Source organism: Manihot esculenta, chromosome 5, assembly GCF_001659605.2.
Source record: "Manihot esculenta cultivar AM560-2 chromosome 5, M.esculenta_v8, whole genome shotgun sequence".
NCBI lineage: Eukaryota > Viridiplantae > Streptophyta > Magnoliopsida > Malpighiales > Euphorbiaceae > Manihot > Manihot esculenta.
This window is the reverse complement of record NC_035165.2, coordinates 8689555-8705755: the sequence shown is the minus strand read 5'-3', so window position 1 is coordinate 8705755 and position 16201 is coordinate 8689555. Positions and strand designations below refer to the sequence as shown.

The 16201-nt window shown below is 33.5% G+C and overlaps 2 protein-coding genes, 1 non-coding gene and 1 pseudogene across 5 annotated transcripts; 1 reads left to right on the top strand and 3 right to left on the bottom strand.

Moving 5' to 3' along the window:
- On the bottom strand, positions 1–71 carry TRNAG-GCC. The gene has a single exon. It is a non-coding gene; the product is annotated as a tRNA-Gly (tRNA).
- Positions 72–269: 198 nt separating this feature from the next.
- On the bottom strand, positions 270–5679 carry LOC110615888 (pentatricopeptide repeat-containing protein At1g05670, mitochondrial). Of its 3 annotated transcripts, none has more exons than XM_021758082.2 (4): positions 4805–5679; positions 1396–3873; positions 983–1100; positions 270–763 (listed from the first exon to the last, which is right to left on the bottom strand). In XM_021758082.2, the coding sequence occupies exon 2, from the start codon at positions 3763–3765 to the stop codon at positions 1513–1515; it is 2253 nt and encodes a 750-aa protein (XP_021613774.1). In that variant the 5' UTR covers positions 3766–3873; positions 4805–5679; the 3' UTR covers positions 270–763; positions 983–1100; positions 1396–1512. The 3 variants fall into 3 exon arrangements, with proteins under 3 accessions (XP_021613774.1, XP_021613773.1, XP_043812867.1); XM_021758081.2 differs by having other exon boundaries at positions 270–724; XM_043956932.1 differs by having other exon boundaries at positions 270–1100.
- Positions 4782–6021, top strand: LOC110615340 (annotated as a pseudogene).
- Positions 6022–6130: 109 nt separating this feature from the next.
- On the bottom strand, positions 6131–10097 carry LOC110615889 (hydroxyproline O-galactosyltransferase GALT6). The gene is made up of 7 exons (XM_021758084.2): positions 9028–10097; positions 8358–8590; positions 7983–8273; positions 7751–7879; positions 7422–7595; positions 6788–6895; positions 6131–6670 (listed from the first exon to the last, which is right to left on the bottom strand). The coding sequence occupies exons 1-7, from the start codon at positions 9887–9889 to the stop codon at positions 6464–6466; spliced, it is 2004 nt and encodes a 667-aa protein (XP_021613776.1). The 5' UTR covers positions 9890–10097; the 3' UTR covers positions 6131–6463.
- Between the last annotated feature and the right edge of the window lie 6104 nt (positions 10098–16201).

Genomic DNA, 16201 nt, shown 5'->3' with positions numbered 1-16201 from the left:
TGCACCAGCCGGGAATCGAACCCGGGTCTGTACCGTGGCAGGGTACTATTCTACCACTAGACCACTGGTGCTCTGATGATTGTGAGTTCAAAATTTTCTTGTTATTCATATCACCTCACGAAGCAAGAGACTCGCTGCTTACTGTGGCGGCGGTGACGGTGTTCATTAATCTACTTCTAAAAAATTCCAGAGGCCTTTAAAATTGTAAGGTGGTCATGAAGAAAAACTTTGGCAGACTTCACTTTCATGAGACGAATAAGATTAAGCTGAGCATATAAACGCTAAAAATAGAACCTTGAAAAAACGTCACACAAGGAAATATTTGAAGCTAATACAATAAGTAATTGGAATTAATTAATAATAATAACTACAAAAAAAAAAAAAATGAACACAAGTTATTGGATAGCCCAAAGGCCACATGCACATAATTTTCCTGTTACAACTTTAAGTCTCAGTTTTAAGAGTACTCGTGTGGGCATCTTTTTGAGAGCAATCCTCCATTACAAAAAACTTCAACACCATTAATAAACTCAACTCTAGACAAGCGAGCGCTCGTTTTCCTTGAAATATCAATCTTTGACTTGCTGTGGAGCTCTTTTACCTTGGCCCCAAAGCCAAAACCAGCATTTGGCTTTCTTCTTACCTTAAATTGGTGTGTCCAATATGCACCTTCATACCCTGATTCCGACTTTGCTAGGAATTTAAACAGTTGGCACCCAGAATGCTGCATCCACTCGAAGTATTTTGTTGGTTCAGGACAGAGCTAGTGCAAAAATATGCAAACACTACCTTAAGATTACACTTAAAGGAGCATCAAAAGAGAAGAATTTAGAACCCAGAAAAAAATCCTATGTTCTGAAGAGAAGAACTTAGAAATCATAGGATCCAATTCTATCGAGAGTTTAATATGCAAACGAAGTTGAAAATTGTGATACCTTTATCATTTGAATGTTACAACAAACATGTACAAAAATAAACTTACAAATCACTTAGAGAGGATGTTTATGCATGTGATAACCATAATCCACGGTAATTCAGCCCCATCTGCCCTCTGGTCCTTGTGGGATGCTATAGTGGTGTATCACATGTACGTTGTCCACCTGAGTGTGAAAAGGGTTATAACCACAAAAAAGAATCTTAAATACATCCCCCTACTTTACATCTAAAATAGCCATTCCACCTCTACTTTACATCTAAAATAGTTATCTCGAATAACATTTCACCTTAAAACTAGGCTGATATAACCATTTAACTTTAACAAAGCAAATTGCAAATAATGACATCAGGTTTGACAGCATCACCACCACTCAAAATTGTCTGGCAAAGCAAACAATCTAGAGAACTATGTGATGTAGCATATTAAAGACAAAAAAAGCCGAGAGGAAAGAGTTTTACCATAATTCTGAAATTGTTCTGTGAGTGACATCTGTTCATCCATACCAGCCTATAAGTGAATCCAATTTTGCAAGTTCTTTCCATAATTACCAAACAAAAATATTATGGAACCCTCAACTATCGGTTTCCATTCCTGGCTTCATCCACCAGACAGTTCTCGATTGCTTCGTCACAAAGCTCAAGAGTTGTTTCCAAGTTCCCTTCTTCATAATTTATGTCAACAAAAAGATTATATATTTCTGCATCAGCAACCAACCCTTTCCTTCTCATCTCTTCAAACAGCTGTCTTGCCTCCAAAAGTTTCTTCCTCTTGAGAAACCCCTTGATGAGAGCATTATAGGAACTAGCTGTGAGGTTAAACCCCTTCTCTACCATTTCTTTGTGCAAAAACCATGCCTCTTTCATATTTCTTGCTTTACAGTGCCCTTTTATTAAAATGTTATATGTATTGCTGTCAGGGATCACTCCTTGAGCACACATCTCCCTGTAAATTTCAGTTGTAGTACGCATGCTATTTCTAATGCAGTACTGCTTCATAATAGAGTTGTAGGTAGTGGCGTTTGGCATTATGCCCTTCTCCAACATCCATTTCAGTAGTCTCTCACCATCTTCCAGCATTCCTGACAAACAAAAACCATTCATGAGCACATTGAACGTAACAACTGTAGGTTGAAGCCCTCTATCCAGCATCTCACGCAGAAGCGCATGTGCTTTAACCATCTCCCTTGTCTTACAGTAAGCATCCATCAAAGTGGTGTAAGTGATAGTATCAGGATATATCCCTGCTTCCTGCATTTCTTCCATCAGCTTTATTGCTTGTGATATATTTCCTGCTTTGCAAAGGCCATTAATAATTGAGTTATAAGTGCAAATATTTAATTCAAGGCCCTTTCTGCACATCTCATGAAGAAGCTCATTCGCTGTGTCTAGCTCCCCACATTTACAAAGGCCATCAGCCAGTGCAGTGTATGTGACAATATTTGGAGTAAGCCCAATTTGGACCATCTGATTGTGAAGGGAAAAAGCCTTTTTCATCTCACCTGCCTTGCAATAACCATCGATAAGAGCTGTATATGTAACCTCATCTGGTTCCAACTCTTCTTTAAGCATTTCATTGAAAAGTCTTTCTGCTTCAATCATCTTTCCACTTTGACAAAGCCCGCAAATAAGAGCAGTATATGTTATAAAATCAGGAACAATTTTCTGAGCCTCCATCTCATCAAACAACTTATAAGCAGCTTCAGTATTGCCCAACTTACAGAAACCATCAATTAGAGTTGTATATGTCACATTATCAGGAAAAACTCTTTGATCCGTCATCTCCCTCAAGACCTTCTCACCTTCAACAACTTTACCGCTTTTACATAGAAGAAGGATTAGGCTGCTATAGACGTATGAGTTGGGCTTCAATCCCTTCTTTTGCATTTTTTTGACAAGCCACAACACCTTTTGCAGTTCGCCAATATGACAATACCCATTGATTATAGTGCTATAACTTACCACATCAGGTGTACAGCCTTTGAACTCCATTTTCATCAGAAAAAGATGCGCTTCTTTTATTTTCCCTAATTGAAGAAGGGAATTCATAATTATGTTATATGATGCGGTGTTCCAACGGACACCCACTTGAAGAAATTCAATAAAAACCACTATTGCCATCCCAAGCGTATCAAAATTTCTTGACAGTTGTGATAGATATAAGTTACAAGAATCGATGGAAACAATTATTCCATAATTTAACAACTTGTCAAAAAATTTTCTTGCTTCACTTACCATTCCAGCTTCAACAAGGACTTGGAAGAAAACATCAAATACATGGGGATCTGAACCCCAGTCCTTATAAGTGTATATCAGTTGATCAACAAAATGAGTGAATGAATGACTGATATCCAAATTCGGCTTTGCCCAAAAATCATGAATAAGTTCATGAGCCATTTTAAGATCCTTCGAAGCCACAGCAATTTGAACAACAATACAACGGACTTCAAGATTTGGGTATCTAAGCAGGCGTGTCCAGTCAAAGAAATTTAAAACCAATTCATAATCGTTCTTGATGTTCATAAGAACCCAAATTACATGGTCAGACCTAAACTTAGATTCATAAGGCTTAAGAATGCGGCAGAGGGGCTCAGAGCGGCGTAATTTTATTGCATTTGAGATTTGATGGACAATTTCAGAGTCTTTAATAGTGGGTTTCTTTGGGGAATAATCAGGAAAAGGTCTGACATTACTCAAGCTTGAGGAATAGAGTTTTTTATTCAAAGATCTTCCAACAATTAATTGCAAACTATTTCGAGGGAATCCCACGTAGAGATGATGAGAAAAAAGTTGAAAAGAATGCCTAAGGTAAAAAATGGCACACCTCTTCATGTCTATGTAAGAAACCCATAATAATGAAATTTGAGGATTTGTGTAACGACGCAGTGGCTTCTCTCCATACGGAAGAATCAGCGCAAAGAGACTTCATTAGTCCATCACCTACAAAGTACTAACAGTCACTCCAAAATTTTCCAACATAGGCAAGTTAATACAATTTTAAGAAACTTTACTAGCAAAGTTTTCATTTTTCAAACACTAGTGACTAAAATGTACAATAATCTAATTATTTTAACCATAAGATAGAGCAGTTACAATTTACAAAACAATGACTGGCATAAAAAATTTCAGGAAGAAAATTTTAGAAATTTTATATTTTTCTGTTCAACAATTGCATTTAACAGCAAGGGGCTTCAGTTAAAAAACTACTGCATATTGCCATTATTTAAATAAACCAGTTGTTATGTGACGGAAGGCTCCTAAAAGACAATGAAACAAGAATGCTAACCCACTTAGCATCAACCAATATATCCAGCGGATTTCCTAAGTTCATGTCACAAAGAATCTACCAACAATTGTCAACTAAGCATAACCAACTACTAACTTACACCAGATTGTATCCATAAATCTTAAACAGAAATCTTAAACCATTGTTTTTATAAAACTTCAGTGTTGATCAGTTAGCTGACAATTGCTAACTTAAACCAGATTGGCACAACATAACCACATCCTACCAACAACATTTTTCTTTTTTGTATTGCAATAATTTATGATAGCTGCAACTGCAATGAAGAATTCAAATAACCAGTGGGAAAAAAAACATCTCTGAGACATTCCATCAAACACTTCCTGATCATACATAAGATCCCAAAGAGAAGAAATTAACAACAATGTGGAATTTCATTATTAATTAGAGGATTCTTACATTTTTATTTACAATAGAAATTGAAAGTTTATATGGTATTTCGACTTCAATAAAATCGAAGTCTACAGTACTGAGGTAAACAGGAAAATAGAGCAAAACCCAATATTTTCTTTTAAAGAAAAAGGAAATAAGAGAACTCAGTTACATGAGTAGGGCAAAAAGCGATACCTTGAAGTTAAACAAGATTGTTTCTCCACAACCAGTGATGGTGAAACCTGAGTCGATGAAGCTAAACGATGGCTTCGAGGTTGCACCGGGTGCAATCGTCAGCCTTAGGCTTCGCTTTCAGACTCCCCAGTGAAACGACTTCGTTCTACTGATTATGATATTACCATATGCTTAGGGTAGCCACGAGCTGTTTTGTGTCGTGGCCTCGGCAGGGATAGGCTTTTAATGATTTTAAGCATAAGTTTTATTTATTTATTTATTGGTAATAATTAAAAAGAATTTATTTATTATTTACAATTCAAATAAATTGATGATCTTAATTTGTCATCATAACAAAAAAATTATTAATTTTTAAAAAGTAATCCATCGAATTAAAAAATTATCGAAGTTTTAAGGAATCAAAAATTCTTTAATCTCATCCCAAGCCTGCCAGAATTCCTGTGGCAAGATACCCATCAGGCATCCATTTGGCACTGGCCTTGGCTGTGGCGATCCAGTATTTAAAAAATATGTAACTTGCAATGAAGACAAGCTCACCTTCACCACCCATTCAGGCAGCTATCCTCTCACTAATATAGACTACACTAATCAAGCTATATACATCTCAGATCCTTCAATGTCAACCTGTGCATGGACCCAATCAAGCAAAGGCTTCGGCCTGGACTGGGATGCCCCTTCTCGTTTCATGATAATACTGTCTTTGCATTGCTTGACTGCTCAACAAATTCTTCGCCTATTTACAAAACCAATGTGAATAGTGACAATAATGGCAGCAGAGTCCCTCAATGTGATATAACAGATGCATCCATTTGCAGTTTCTTGTAATCTTGCCAAGCGATCAGCATGCTGAATCTCCCAATCTCTACTCTTGTGTTTACACTCCTGTAGATCTTGGACCTGCATTTGAAATGGATTTACAGAAGCTGCAATGCAGTTCCTATTCAGGGTTTTATAGCTTTAATGGCCAGGATGCTAATCCTGACAATTGGAAGTATGGAATAAGATTAAAGTACAAGTTTAATGTGTATAATAACTATCCAAGTTCATGCGCTGATTGCGAGAGGAGCCATGGGGTTTGTGGGTATGGTGGAGCTTACGATTCTTTTGTCTGTAACTGTCCTAATGGACTGAACACGACTTCAGATTGTTTGTTTTGGGCGACAAGAGAATCATTTTCACCACAAAGGATTCTTTTTGGAGGCCCTACTTCTTTGTGAAGCTCTAGAAACAGATAAAGAAGCTTTATACCCTACAGTTTTATTCTCCTATAAATAATTATCATGCACTTTACAAGAAGTTAAAAATCAACCATATCCCAGACACTAATGGAGATAAAACATTTATGTTTTCAAGTCTTTGCACTTCAATGTTTACCACACTATGATTACAAAGCCAAGATGTCTTCTATAAGCTGTGCAGCCCTTCTACCACTTCCAGCATTATTGCTAAAGTATTCTAAAGCATCAACGGAAACTGGTTGTGGCTACCCGGAAACGAATGTAAGAATGTACTTGAGCAGGACCAGATCGGATCGGATCAAAATCACCCATTATGTCTCCAATGGCTCGGAATATATATATATACAGAAATTTACTGGACTGCAAAAACTTGTTCTCGGGGTTTCTTCCTTCTTCTGCAGGCTACCATTGTTATATATCATCATCTAACATTGCAGCAATGGGGCTTTCCCTGCTGTAATTTTTCCCAGAGGCATATCATCTGCCTTGGAGATTGGTAATGAGCAGTGTAATAATCTTCAGTGCACCCATACTGGCAAAACATAAAGCTATGCACATACTCTACAGGTTTTGAACTATTGAAATTTTCCACCCACATCCCCATGCTCACATCTTCCATCTTAAACAACTGCACCAAGAAGACATAAAATTCAGAATAAATCCTATGACTGCCACCACAGAATACACACACTCACAGGAGAAAAGAAAGAGAGAGAGAGAGCACTGCTAGATCAATGTAACATACTCTCAACTTATGACTTTGAAACTCGGCAACAATGAATTGCGCAATGTCAGATGAGATAATATAACCTGGACCATTTGCATAGGGTGGGTACTCTTCTTCTGGCCATTCCTGAATCATCAACAACAATATACACAGTCAGCAATTGTATTTGGAATCGTCAATAATCATACTTCCTTAAGAAAACAACATACATAGGCATTGAAAAGCTATAGACATTTCTAGGCACAGTATGTAGATGCTCAAATCATCTATTACTGCTGGCGCAGGCAAACTATTTTATCCTAATGGTTATTAGAAGTGACTGACAGAGGAAATCCAAAACCATTGGCAGACTCTAATAATTTTGAGAATACCTAATTTGATGTAAGAGAAATTATGGGTATAAAAGCACTATAATACACATTGGAAGTTTGTAACAAACAACATTGTCATATCAATTTAGACATAGAGATTCAACTCTATCACAAAGCAAATAAGATAAGAAACTATAACATTTAGACGAATGGGGACAGGGAAAAAAGTTTGCATGTCCTTCTATATCTGGATATATAATAATTATAAAAAAAAAAGCTAACTGTCGGTAAGCACAGAATGATTAATTACGGCATTCTCCAAGACTTTGCAGGATGTATACCTCATAGGTCACCGCCCATTTTCCACTACGGAAAACCCTGTGGTAGAAGTTAATGTTTCCAATATATAGGCTTCTATCCCTGGGCACCTTCTTTGCTTCCTGTAGCATGACCTCAACCCTCACAAAAGTGTCATCATCACACTTCATAATATACTTTGCAGCCACAGTGTGAACCTATGAACGACCAGAATAAAAGGAAATATATACAATTCTACTTAGTAAGGCATATGAAAGAAAAAAGAAGAGAATAATTACTCACAACGAGTAAAACATAAAAACTTAAGGAAAACAAGAATGAAAGAGTAAGCCACGGTTGATCAGTCACTCACCCCATATTCACATATTGCAACTGTCTTCAATACAACAAGGTCATAATTATCCACGTATGGAACTATAACAATATCACCAAAATAATCTGCTTCTTTCTTTAGCTGTGCATTTATTTCCTTTCTTCCACTCTGTCCAACAAAAAAAATAATCAAGCAATTATTAAATTTTTTCAGCTTATAGCATACAAAAGAAAGCTGCAAAGCTAAATGGGACATTATAATCCAAGCTCACCAGTGCTACAAAAAACCGAGCCACCACTTTCGAATATCGTATCAGATTATGCTGCATCCAGGTTTTCCTTACAGCCATCCGCTCAGCAAAATGATTGCCAGCAGAGATGATGCCGATGAAGAGCTCAACTTTTCCATCAAGAAGAATTGGTGCTTGCCACTTCCTGAACATCTCAAGATGCTGCTGAGGTGCAACACTTGGATGTGAGGAAGGTAAGGAAGCAGCAAAAACAGAATGTACATCAACATCCCCATTCAAATATAATCCAGTGGCATCCTCAAGAACAAATCCCTATAAACATTATGAGTTTAAAGATGATCAGCAATTCTGCATTTGTCAAAAGCTTAGGAAGTTTTGCTAGTTCACAATACTTACAGTGTGATATGGAAACGAAGTGATATGTCTGCCGTCAACATTGATATGATAACCTTCCAAGCCAGCACTCAGAGTAAGAACAAATAGTTTTCCCTCAGCAAAAGGGAATGGCCAGGTGAACTGGGTCTTCCTTTTGGGTCGGATCAGTCTGTTCAACCACCATGTGGCTTTTGAATCTTCTGAGTTAGCATCATCATCACGAAGCCATTTCTCACATTTCACCAGCCCATCAACTTCACAAAACCATAAGAAAAATGGCAACCATGGTTAATGTCCCATCAATATTATAACATTAAATTGAGTTGCAAATGAAAGAGGGAGGAGACGAGCAGATGGAGCAAGATAAACTGAAACCATCAACTGGGGTTGAAAATTCTTTAAGCATGTGACTAACAAAGGATAATGCAGGTATCTTAAAAACTATAAAACAGACAAGAAGCATCACAAGACTGACAACATCAATTTTCAGAAAATTCCACAAAGGTCCTTGACAAATAAAGAAATCATTTCAACATAGTTGAATAATTGACAGCTACAGTAACGACGAAAACTACACCACAGGTAACAGATTGGAATCATCCTCGAATAAGCTCTGCATGTAAACTCCTACTAAACACAGTTCAATGCAATCAAATTGCAACAGAAAGACATGCAAAAGCAAATCATTTACCGGTTTCTTCATCGGCCTGAGAACTCCAGCCCTCGCACCGCAACGGAATTCCCCACTGCATTCTATAGCACGTATTCTGCTCTATCACAGGTTTGCCACTCCAATCACCCTTCAACCTCGGATTGAAATGGAGAATTCTTGGTGGTTCCTCTCCATCAACAGTCTTCAACCCCTGTAGCTCCATCATGAACTGCGATACCATCAGTGCCTCCTCCCCCTCCTTCAGTGACGCTATTTTGGGGTCCTTCTCCTGGTGGGCCCACCTCGGACTTCCCACCACCGTTATGTGGGACCCCAGAGTCAGGCCGCATGGAAGCTCTATGATCCGGTTACGGGCCGAAAATACCGCTCCGGATAAAGCTATAGACACCGGGCAACGTTCAGTGCGATTGTCGGCGGTGTTGCTATTGTTGATCAGGTTGGCTTGAACCTTACCTGACTCCAACTCTTCCCAGAGCTTCTTCCCTGCTAGCCACGCCTCTTTAGCGGCCTTGTGAAGCACAGAGAATTCATCGGCAATGTCAGAAGCATCGAAAATAGTCTCATTGAACAACAGACCCGACAGTCTTTTGACTCTTTTCGTCTCTCGCATTCGCCTCTCAGGGCTCCGATGAACGACCTTATGAGGGTCGAACACCGTTCGAGCTGCTCCATCATTGTCGACCAACAAGGACCTAGGCAAAGCGTAGCCGAGAGAGCCATCGCCGGACACAGACCCATACTCATACCCATAACCAGTTTTGAAAATGAGAGGGATTTCAAGGCTCATGAAGAGTAAATAAACAAGAAGAAGGGCCATTAAAGCCTGAATCAATGTGATTCGTGTCAATGGCAGAAAAGACTCGACCTTGACTCGCTTCATTGTGGGTGAATGAAAGCAAAGGAAGTTAAATGCTAAAATGGGTTCGTATTTTAGTCTCTTTTAAAGCTAAAATTGGTGGAAGATGCTTCTGATGCTTTACCCTGCATACGCTCCGTAGAGAAAAACACACACTCTTTGGCAGGAACAGCAAGAAAATGCCATAACCGGCTGGAAATCTCCTGTCTGTGTTTGTAGTTACTAGCATTCAAACAACGCGTGTTTTTGTGATTTTTATTTTCAATTTTAATTTTTCTTTAAAAAAAATAATTACATTAGCTTACTGTATAATTTTAATTTTTAATTATTTTAATACTCAAAATTATAAAAAGAGTTTAATTTGTATGCTAAATTAAATATTTTTGTCATATTAACCATCTTTTTTTCCGAAAATATAATTTAATTAAAAATGAATTATTTAATCAGAAAATATAATTTTATATGTAAAGGTAATTACTGTTAGGCGAATGGGTGGTTATGATGCGTTAGTTGATGGCAGTACCAGTGGCAATCAACAACTTATCATTCTCTTTTATGAGCTCCTTTATGATTTAAGATAATTAAATAATAATAGAAAAAGTTGAATTATTAAGAAATGAAACTTTAAAGACCGTTGGGAACTTCCTTTGAAGAGAGTTGGGAAATTTAGTTTTGGTTGGTGGGGCTTTTAATCGTTGAATTTGTCTCCTTTTGTGCAATAATTTTTCCGTTTCAATATTGAATTTCAAATGCAAGCTTTTTCGAATTTAATACAGTTTTAATTTTATATGAAAATTATTTTTTTGGAAATAAGAGGAAAATAATTCAATAATTATAATTTCAATATTATATAAATATATTAAACTTTTTAACTATAATAAATAAATAATTTAATAATTTCTATATTCGAACTTATCTAACTTCTTTTTAACACAAACCTGAAAAATTATTCAATATTTTTGAAGTATGATATTTAAAATATGTCATATAAATTAAATCATTATTAATCCACTAAATTATTTTTATTCGTGTATTATTATCATATAATTGATAAAGAGGACATGTCACCTTAATATTTCATAATGCAGCAATCAAGGAATATTAAAACCATATTAATATTTACAATGGAGAGAACTTAAAATTTGGCTCAAAAATAACAATCCAGACATTTCAGCTCAAGAAAACAACAAGCCTAACAATCCAACAAGACACAACGCAACATAATAGAAAATTCAATCCAATTGAAAATCAAAAACTAAAAACGAAAAACAATAGCAAAAACCACTGGCAAAAATTGCTTTTGAATTTCAGCACTGACTAGAATACCTCCATCAATCTTAAGCCAGACGGCCGTTGGATGATCGACAAAACAAGCGCATCCAAGAGAATCGCCAATAGAAAGAAATCGAGCACTAACACTGAGTGAGGAAAGTATCGGCCAAGACCAACAGAAAACACAACTCAATAGGGTTATGGGATACTCACTGGCTGAAGTCTCTGCAACCTAGGGAAAGCCAGACTCACGAAGGCTTGACGGTGAAAATTCCGAAGCCACCGCCATCGCACACATGCAATAAAGCTTCTATGGAGACAACAACAACGAGAACTCTCTCAAGAAGTAATCCTCGACCACCAAGCGACTAGCCATAGCCTCTCTACAAAGCAAAACCATGGAAATGCTAGCCACCACATAAGGAGAAAGAGAATCAATTGCCTCAGCAACTCAAAGCGAAATAAAATCTAAAAAACCCAACAAACACAGGAACAAACCCATAATCTCAACCCAAAACAACCTCCGGAGCAAGATGTGCGAAACGCAAACTATATGTATTGAACGAAAGGGAAGGCCGAGGTCAAGGCCCCAATCGCGGGCACAAAACTACAATGTTCCCTCTTTCGACCCTCTTTTTCTTTCTCTTTTTATGTTTTCTTTTTTGTTTTTTTTTTCATATAAATAGATTTCATAAAAAATTCATAATGGTAAATTTAAATATTAATAATTTTTATTACTCTTATTAACATTAATGGGACATCAGACCCATTATTTTATAAGGTTTATGATTTATTTTATAATGATAACTTCAAATTTTAAATTATTGCTATTAAATTTTAATAGATCATTGAACCTCTAAAGTATTTTTAAGAACTTTTAGAGGAAAGAAAGATAAAGAGAGAAGGGCGAGTAGGGAGAAAGAGGTTGATGAATGGTTCAAGCATATGTTCGATAAGGGTTTTCGACTTCATTTGAATTTATCGAATTTCTTTATGTTTGGTGGTTGCATTTCAATGTCATTTTCTTTCCTCTACCTCTAATCGCATGTTTTCTTTTGAGATCTCTGCCGCTAGTTTCCTCATCGGTTATAGGTGGCTTGGTTTTCTTTGTTTTGTTTTGTAGGCTCTAGTCTTCTTAAGGGAGGGTTTTGCTTGATGAACCTAATTTGCTTTAAAGGTTTCCATTTATTTTCAAAAAGGGTCTACTTTCAATTGAAATCTCAGAATCGCATCGCTACGTCTTATGAGCTCCGCTTCTATAAACCATTCGGCTGAACTCTGCAACGTCCTCTTCTCTGTGGTGTTGCTTAAATGATTAGTGTTCTTTCTTTGTTTCAAAGTCTACTCCAACTTGTTGCATGTTGGGTTACTGTAATTTTAGACTTGTTTTTTTCTTCTTTCTGAATTACCTTCTTTATTTGTTGTTTTGTTGTTGTCCTAGCTGATAGGTGTCAAAACTATAAAAAATAACCTATTTAAAATTAACAAATAAAAATTGTGTATATGGTAATTCAGAAAATAAATAATAAAAATAAAAAAGAGAGATTTGATAAAGAATTAAATCAAAATAAAAAATTAAGACAATTAAATAAAACAGTAATCAAAAGAGAATAAAAGTAATACAAATAAATTATAGTTAAATATTAGGATTCATTTCAGTTTTAGGAATTGATCATAGAAATAAAAATATTTTTATTCATTCTAATAAATTAGTTCTAGTTATAGAAGACACCTCACATGACCAATCTCTTCTTATATTTAAATTAATTAGAAAATATTCACTAATTAATCATAGTCAATAATATGAGATTTTAATTTATCAACGGCCTTAAAAATTAGAGAGTTCAAATTCTAACTAACAAACTAAACCGCATGTTAAGTTTAAGTTAGATTATGTAATTTCTTAGTGGGTTACACTAATTGTTACTTGTTGTTAAATAATTCAAGCAATTACGGATTTCAAACATTTAAACTAATAATATATCATTTTGAAAATATGAACAATGGGTCTATTGATCAAATAATAAAGCAATAATAATATTAAGAACTGAAATTGCATAAATATTGAAAAAATAAAAGATAATAATTATGTTTAGATCTCACAATTCATGAATAAACCAAAATTTCAATTTAACTCCAACTAGAAATAAAGAGTTTAACCACTCGTGAGTTAAAAGAAAATATAAAAGAGAAGAGGAGAAAATTGACCGGAAGAGATGTTGATAAAGATGATGTGCGGCTATCCACAGAAACCAAATTAAACAGGTGCTGAACCCTAATATAATCCTTCCGAAAATAGTAGATTTTGATTGTTTTAATTGGGGAATCCTTCTTTAATTTGTTTCTATTCGGGAGAGGACTCCTTAATTCAAGGAGGATATTATATTGTGCTAAGGGGAAAAAATCACGTGAGATTGTGAGATTTTGTGATTTTAAATGAGAAGATCTAATTTTTTATTTCAAATTTAAATTATTTTCTCGTTTACTATCATGTCTGTTTCTACTGTTGTTTAGCAGTTTGTTCAAAAATTTAGATAAATTTTCGGTCAAATTAATTCAGTTACGGCACATAATTAATTTCTTTTCTCATTATTTCTGTTTATTTTTTCATCATTTACTTTTTTATAAAAATATAATAAAAAGTGTAAAATTAATAAAAAAATTACTTAAATAAATGATAAAAAAAAAGGAGAGAAAATATGCTAAATTTATATTTTATCACTCACCTTCTGTACCGAGATGTGGATAGAAATAATTGGTACTATAACGGTGGTGCTAAATGAAGTGGGTGTTCAGTCCGTTTTAAAATTTCAAGTTTATTTATTTTCTAATTTAATTTAATTATTTAGTTGATTTGACTTGTTCAGTTTTCTTTTGTTTCAATTTTTTTATTTTTAATTTTTATCTCTTTTAATTTAGACTGATTTTTGAGTTTTTAGATTTTTATGTGTAATCTCGTTGTACATAGATTTATGGACATTGATTAAATGCAATATATAGAAAATTGATATAAAAAAAAATATAACTTTTTTGAGTTTATTTTATAATATTATTTTTAAAAAAAGAAAATTAGTATCTTTCTCTTACTCCAATTAAAAATTTTGATGAAGCATTGGACCTCTCTAATATTTAAAAGTTTTAAAACAAATCATTTATATTACCCTTATCAAATTGTGATGGTGAACTACATCTCTCAAAGTATTTTTAAAAGCTTTTATAGAGTCTATTAATGATTTTATAAAAAGAAAAATCCCATAATTTTTAAATACTCTATTAAGAGATTGATCTCATTACTACTATTGAAATCTCATTGATTGTTAAAATCAATTTAAAAATTTAGTATTTTTCTTCTTATTATCTCATTGCTATTATTGAAATTTTTTATACTTGGTTTAAAAGTTTTTTTATTTCATTTAATCCATAGCTAGAGTTGAATTTGATTTTTATGATTATTTCACTGAAATTATATTTAAATAATTTGAACAGCCATTTTTTTAAATTTTAGATCATCAATATATTTTAAAAATAATTAATAATATTAAACTTTCATTATATTATTAAAATTGGCAATAATACTATTTAATTTTAATTACCTGGTTTTATTTTAAAGGTCTCCATAGTGTTGTTGGCAGCATTTGGTGGGCTGGGGATTATTTTTTGGGATAACAGAGGTGAGGTTATGGCCTGTGCTGCAAAGGGTATTGTGGATGCTTGGGATATTACTATTTCTAAAGCCAGGACTGTGGCTTTTGATTTAAGTTTAGCTCTTGATTGCAGAATTTACCAATTGATTGCAAAGGGTATTGATTTATTGCTAGATGTTGATTGTTGTTTATAATCTGAGCTTAAAACAAGAAACTGATTTTTTTTGTTTGCATATTTCTTTTAAATGGTTTCTACACGTAAAAGCAGTTAAAATGAATATTCGGTCAGTTCAATTTAAAATTTAATCGAATTAAATAAACTAAAAATTGAAATTTTAGTATTTATAAAAATTAAACCGAATTGATTTTGGTTAAAAATTAAATTAAATCGAACCGATCTAATCCGGTTTAATTTGATCGATTTAAATTTTTAATAAATTTTTTATTTTTTACACTTTATTTTTAATATTTTAAAATTTAATTAGAATATTTTAATTTTAATATGATATAATATCTTTATATTATTAAAAATGATATACTATTATCATAGTTCGGTTTAAATTTTTTTTAATCAAAATCAAATCGAAATAATTGAAATTTTTAAAATTAAAAATCAAACCGAATCGAAATAAATAAAAAATTAAATTAAAATTTTAAATTAATTTAATTAAATCGATTTTTTCGATTTGAACCGAATACTATTCCCGTAGCGATCTGAATTTTTTTTTTTATCATATTCAATATATAATACATTAAAATTTTTGAATTCCATCTTTCTCTCAATAATATTTAATAAAAAATTCAATACCAAAAATTTTTAATAGTTAATAATCTTAAATATTGAAAGGATTTTAATATTCAATAAATTAATTTTATTTTTATCAAATTCTTTACATCATATGAATGTACAAAATATTTGAAAATAAAAAAAAACGAATGAGAAATCAAGTTTAAAAAAAAAAAAGCCATTAACTTAATAAGTATATTGATGTAATATAAATAAATTATAAAATATATTATATTTGTATAATAAATTAAATAAATATATTATAATTTTTTTTCTTCACTCTTCACTTCCTTTCATTTCTCATTCGCTTTCTATTGTTTTTTTTACTTTTTTTTTTTCTTTTTTTTAATTTTCTTTCTTTTCTCTTCCTTTTTCTTTCCTTTTCTTCTATTCCCTCTTCTTTTCTATCACTTTTCCTTGCTTTTTCTCCCATTTTTATTTCATTTACTTCACTTTTTCTGTATTACTTTTTTTTTTCTCACCTCTTTTTCTTCATTTTCTTTGCATCTTTAACTCATTTTCTTTGATTTACTTTCTTTTTTTTTTTACTTATTTTCTCTTCCTTCTATTTTTCTCTCATTTTCTTTTATTTTCTTATTTTCCTCATTTTCTCTTCATTTTCTATCATAATTT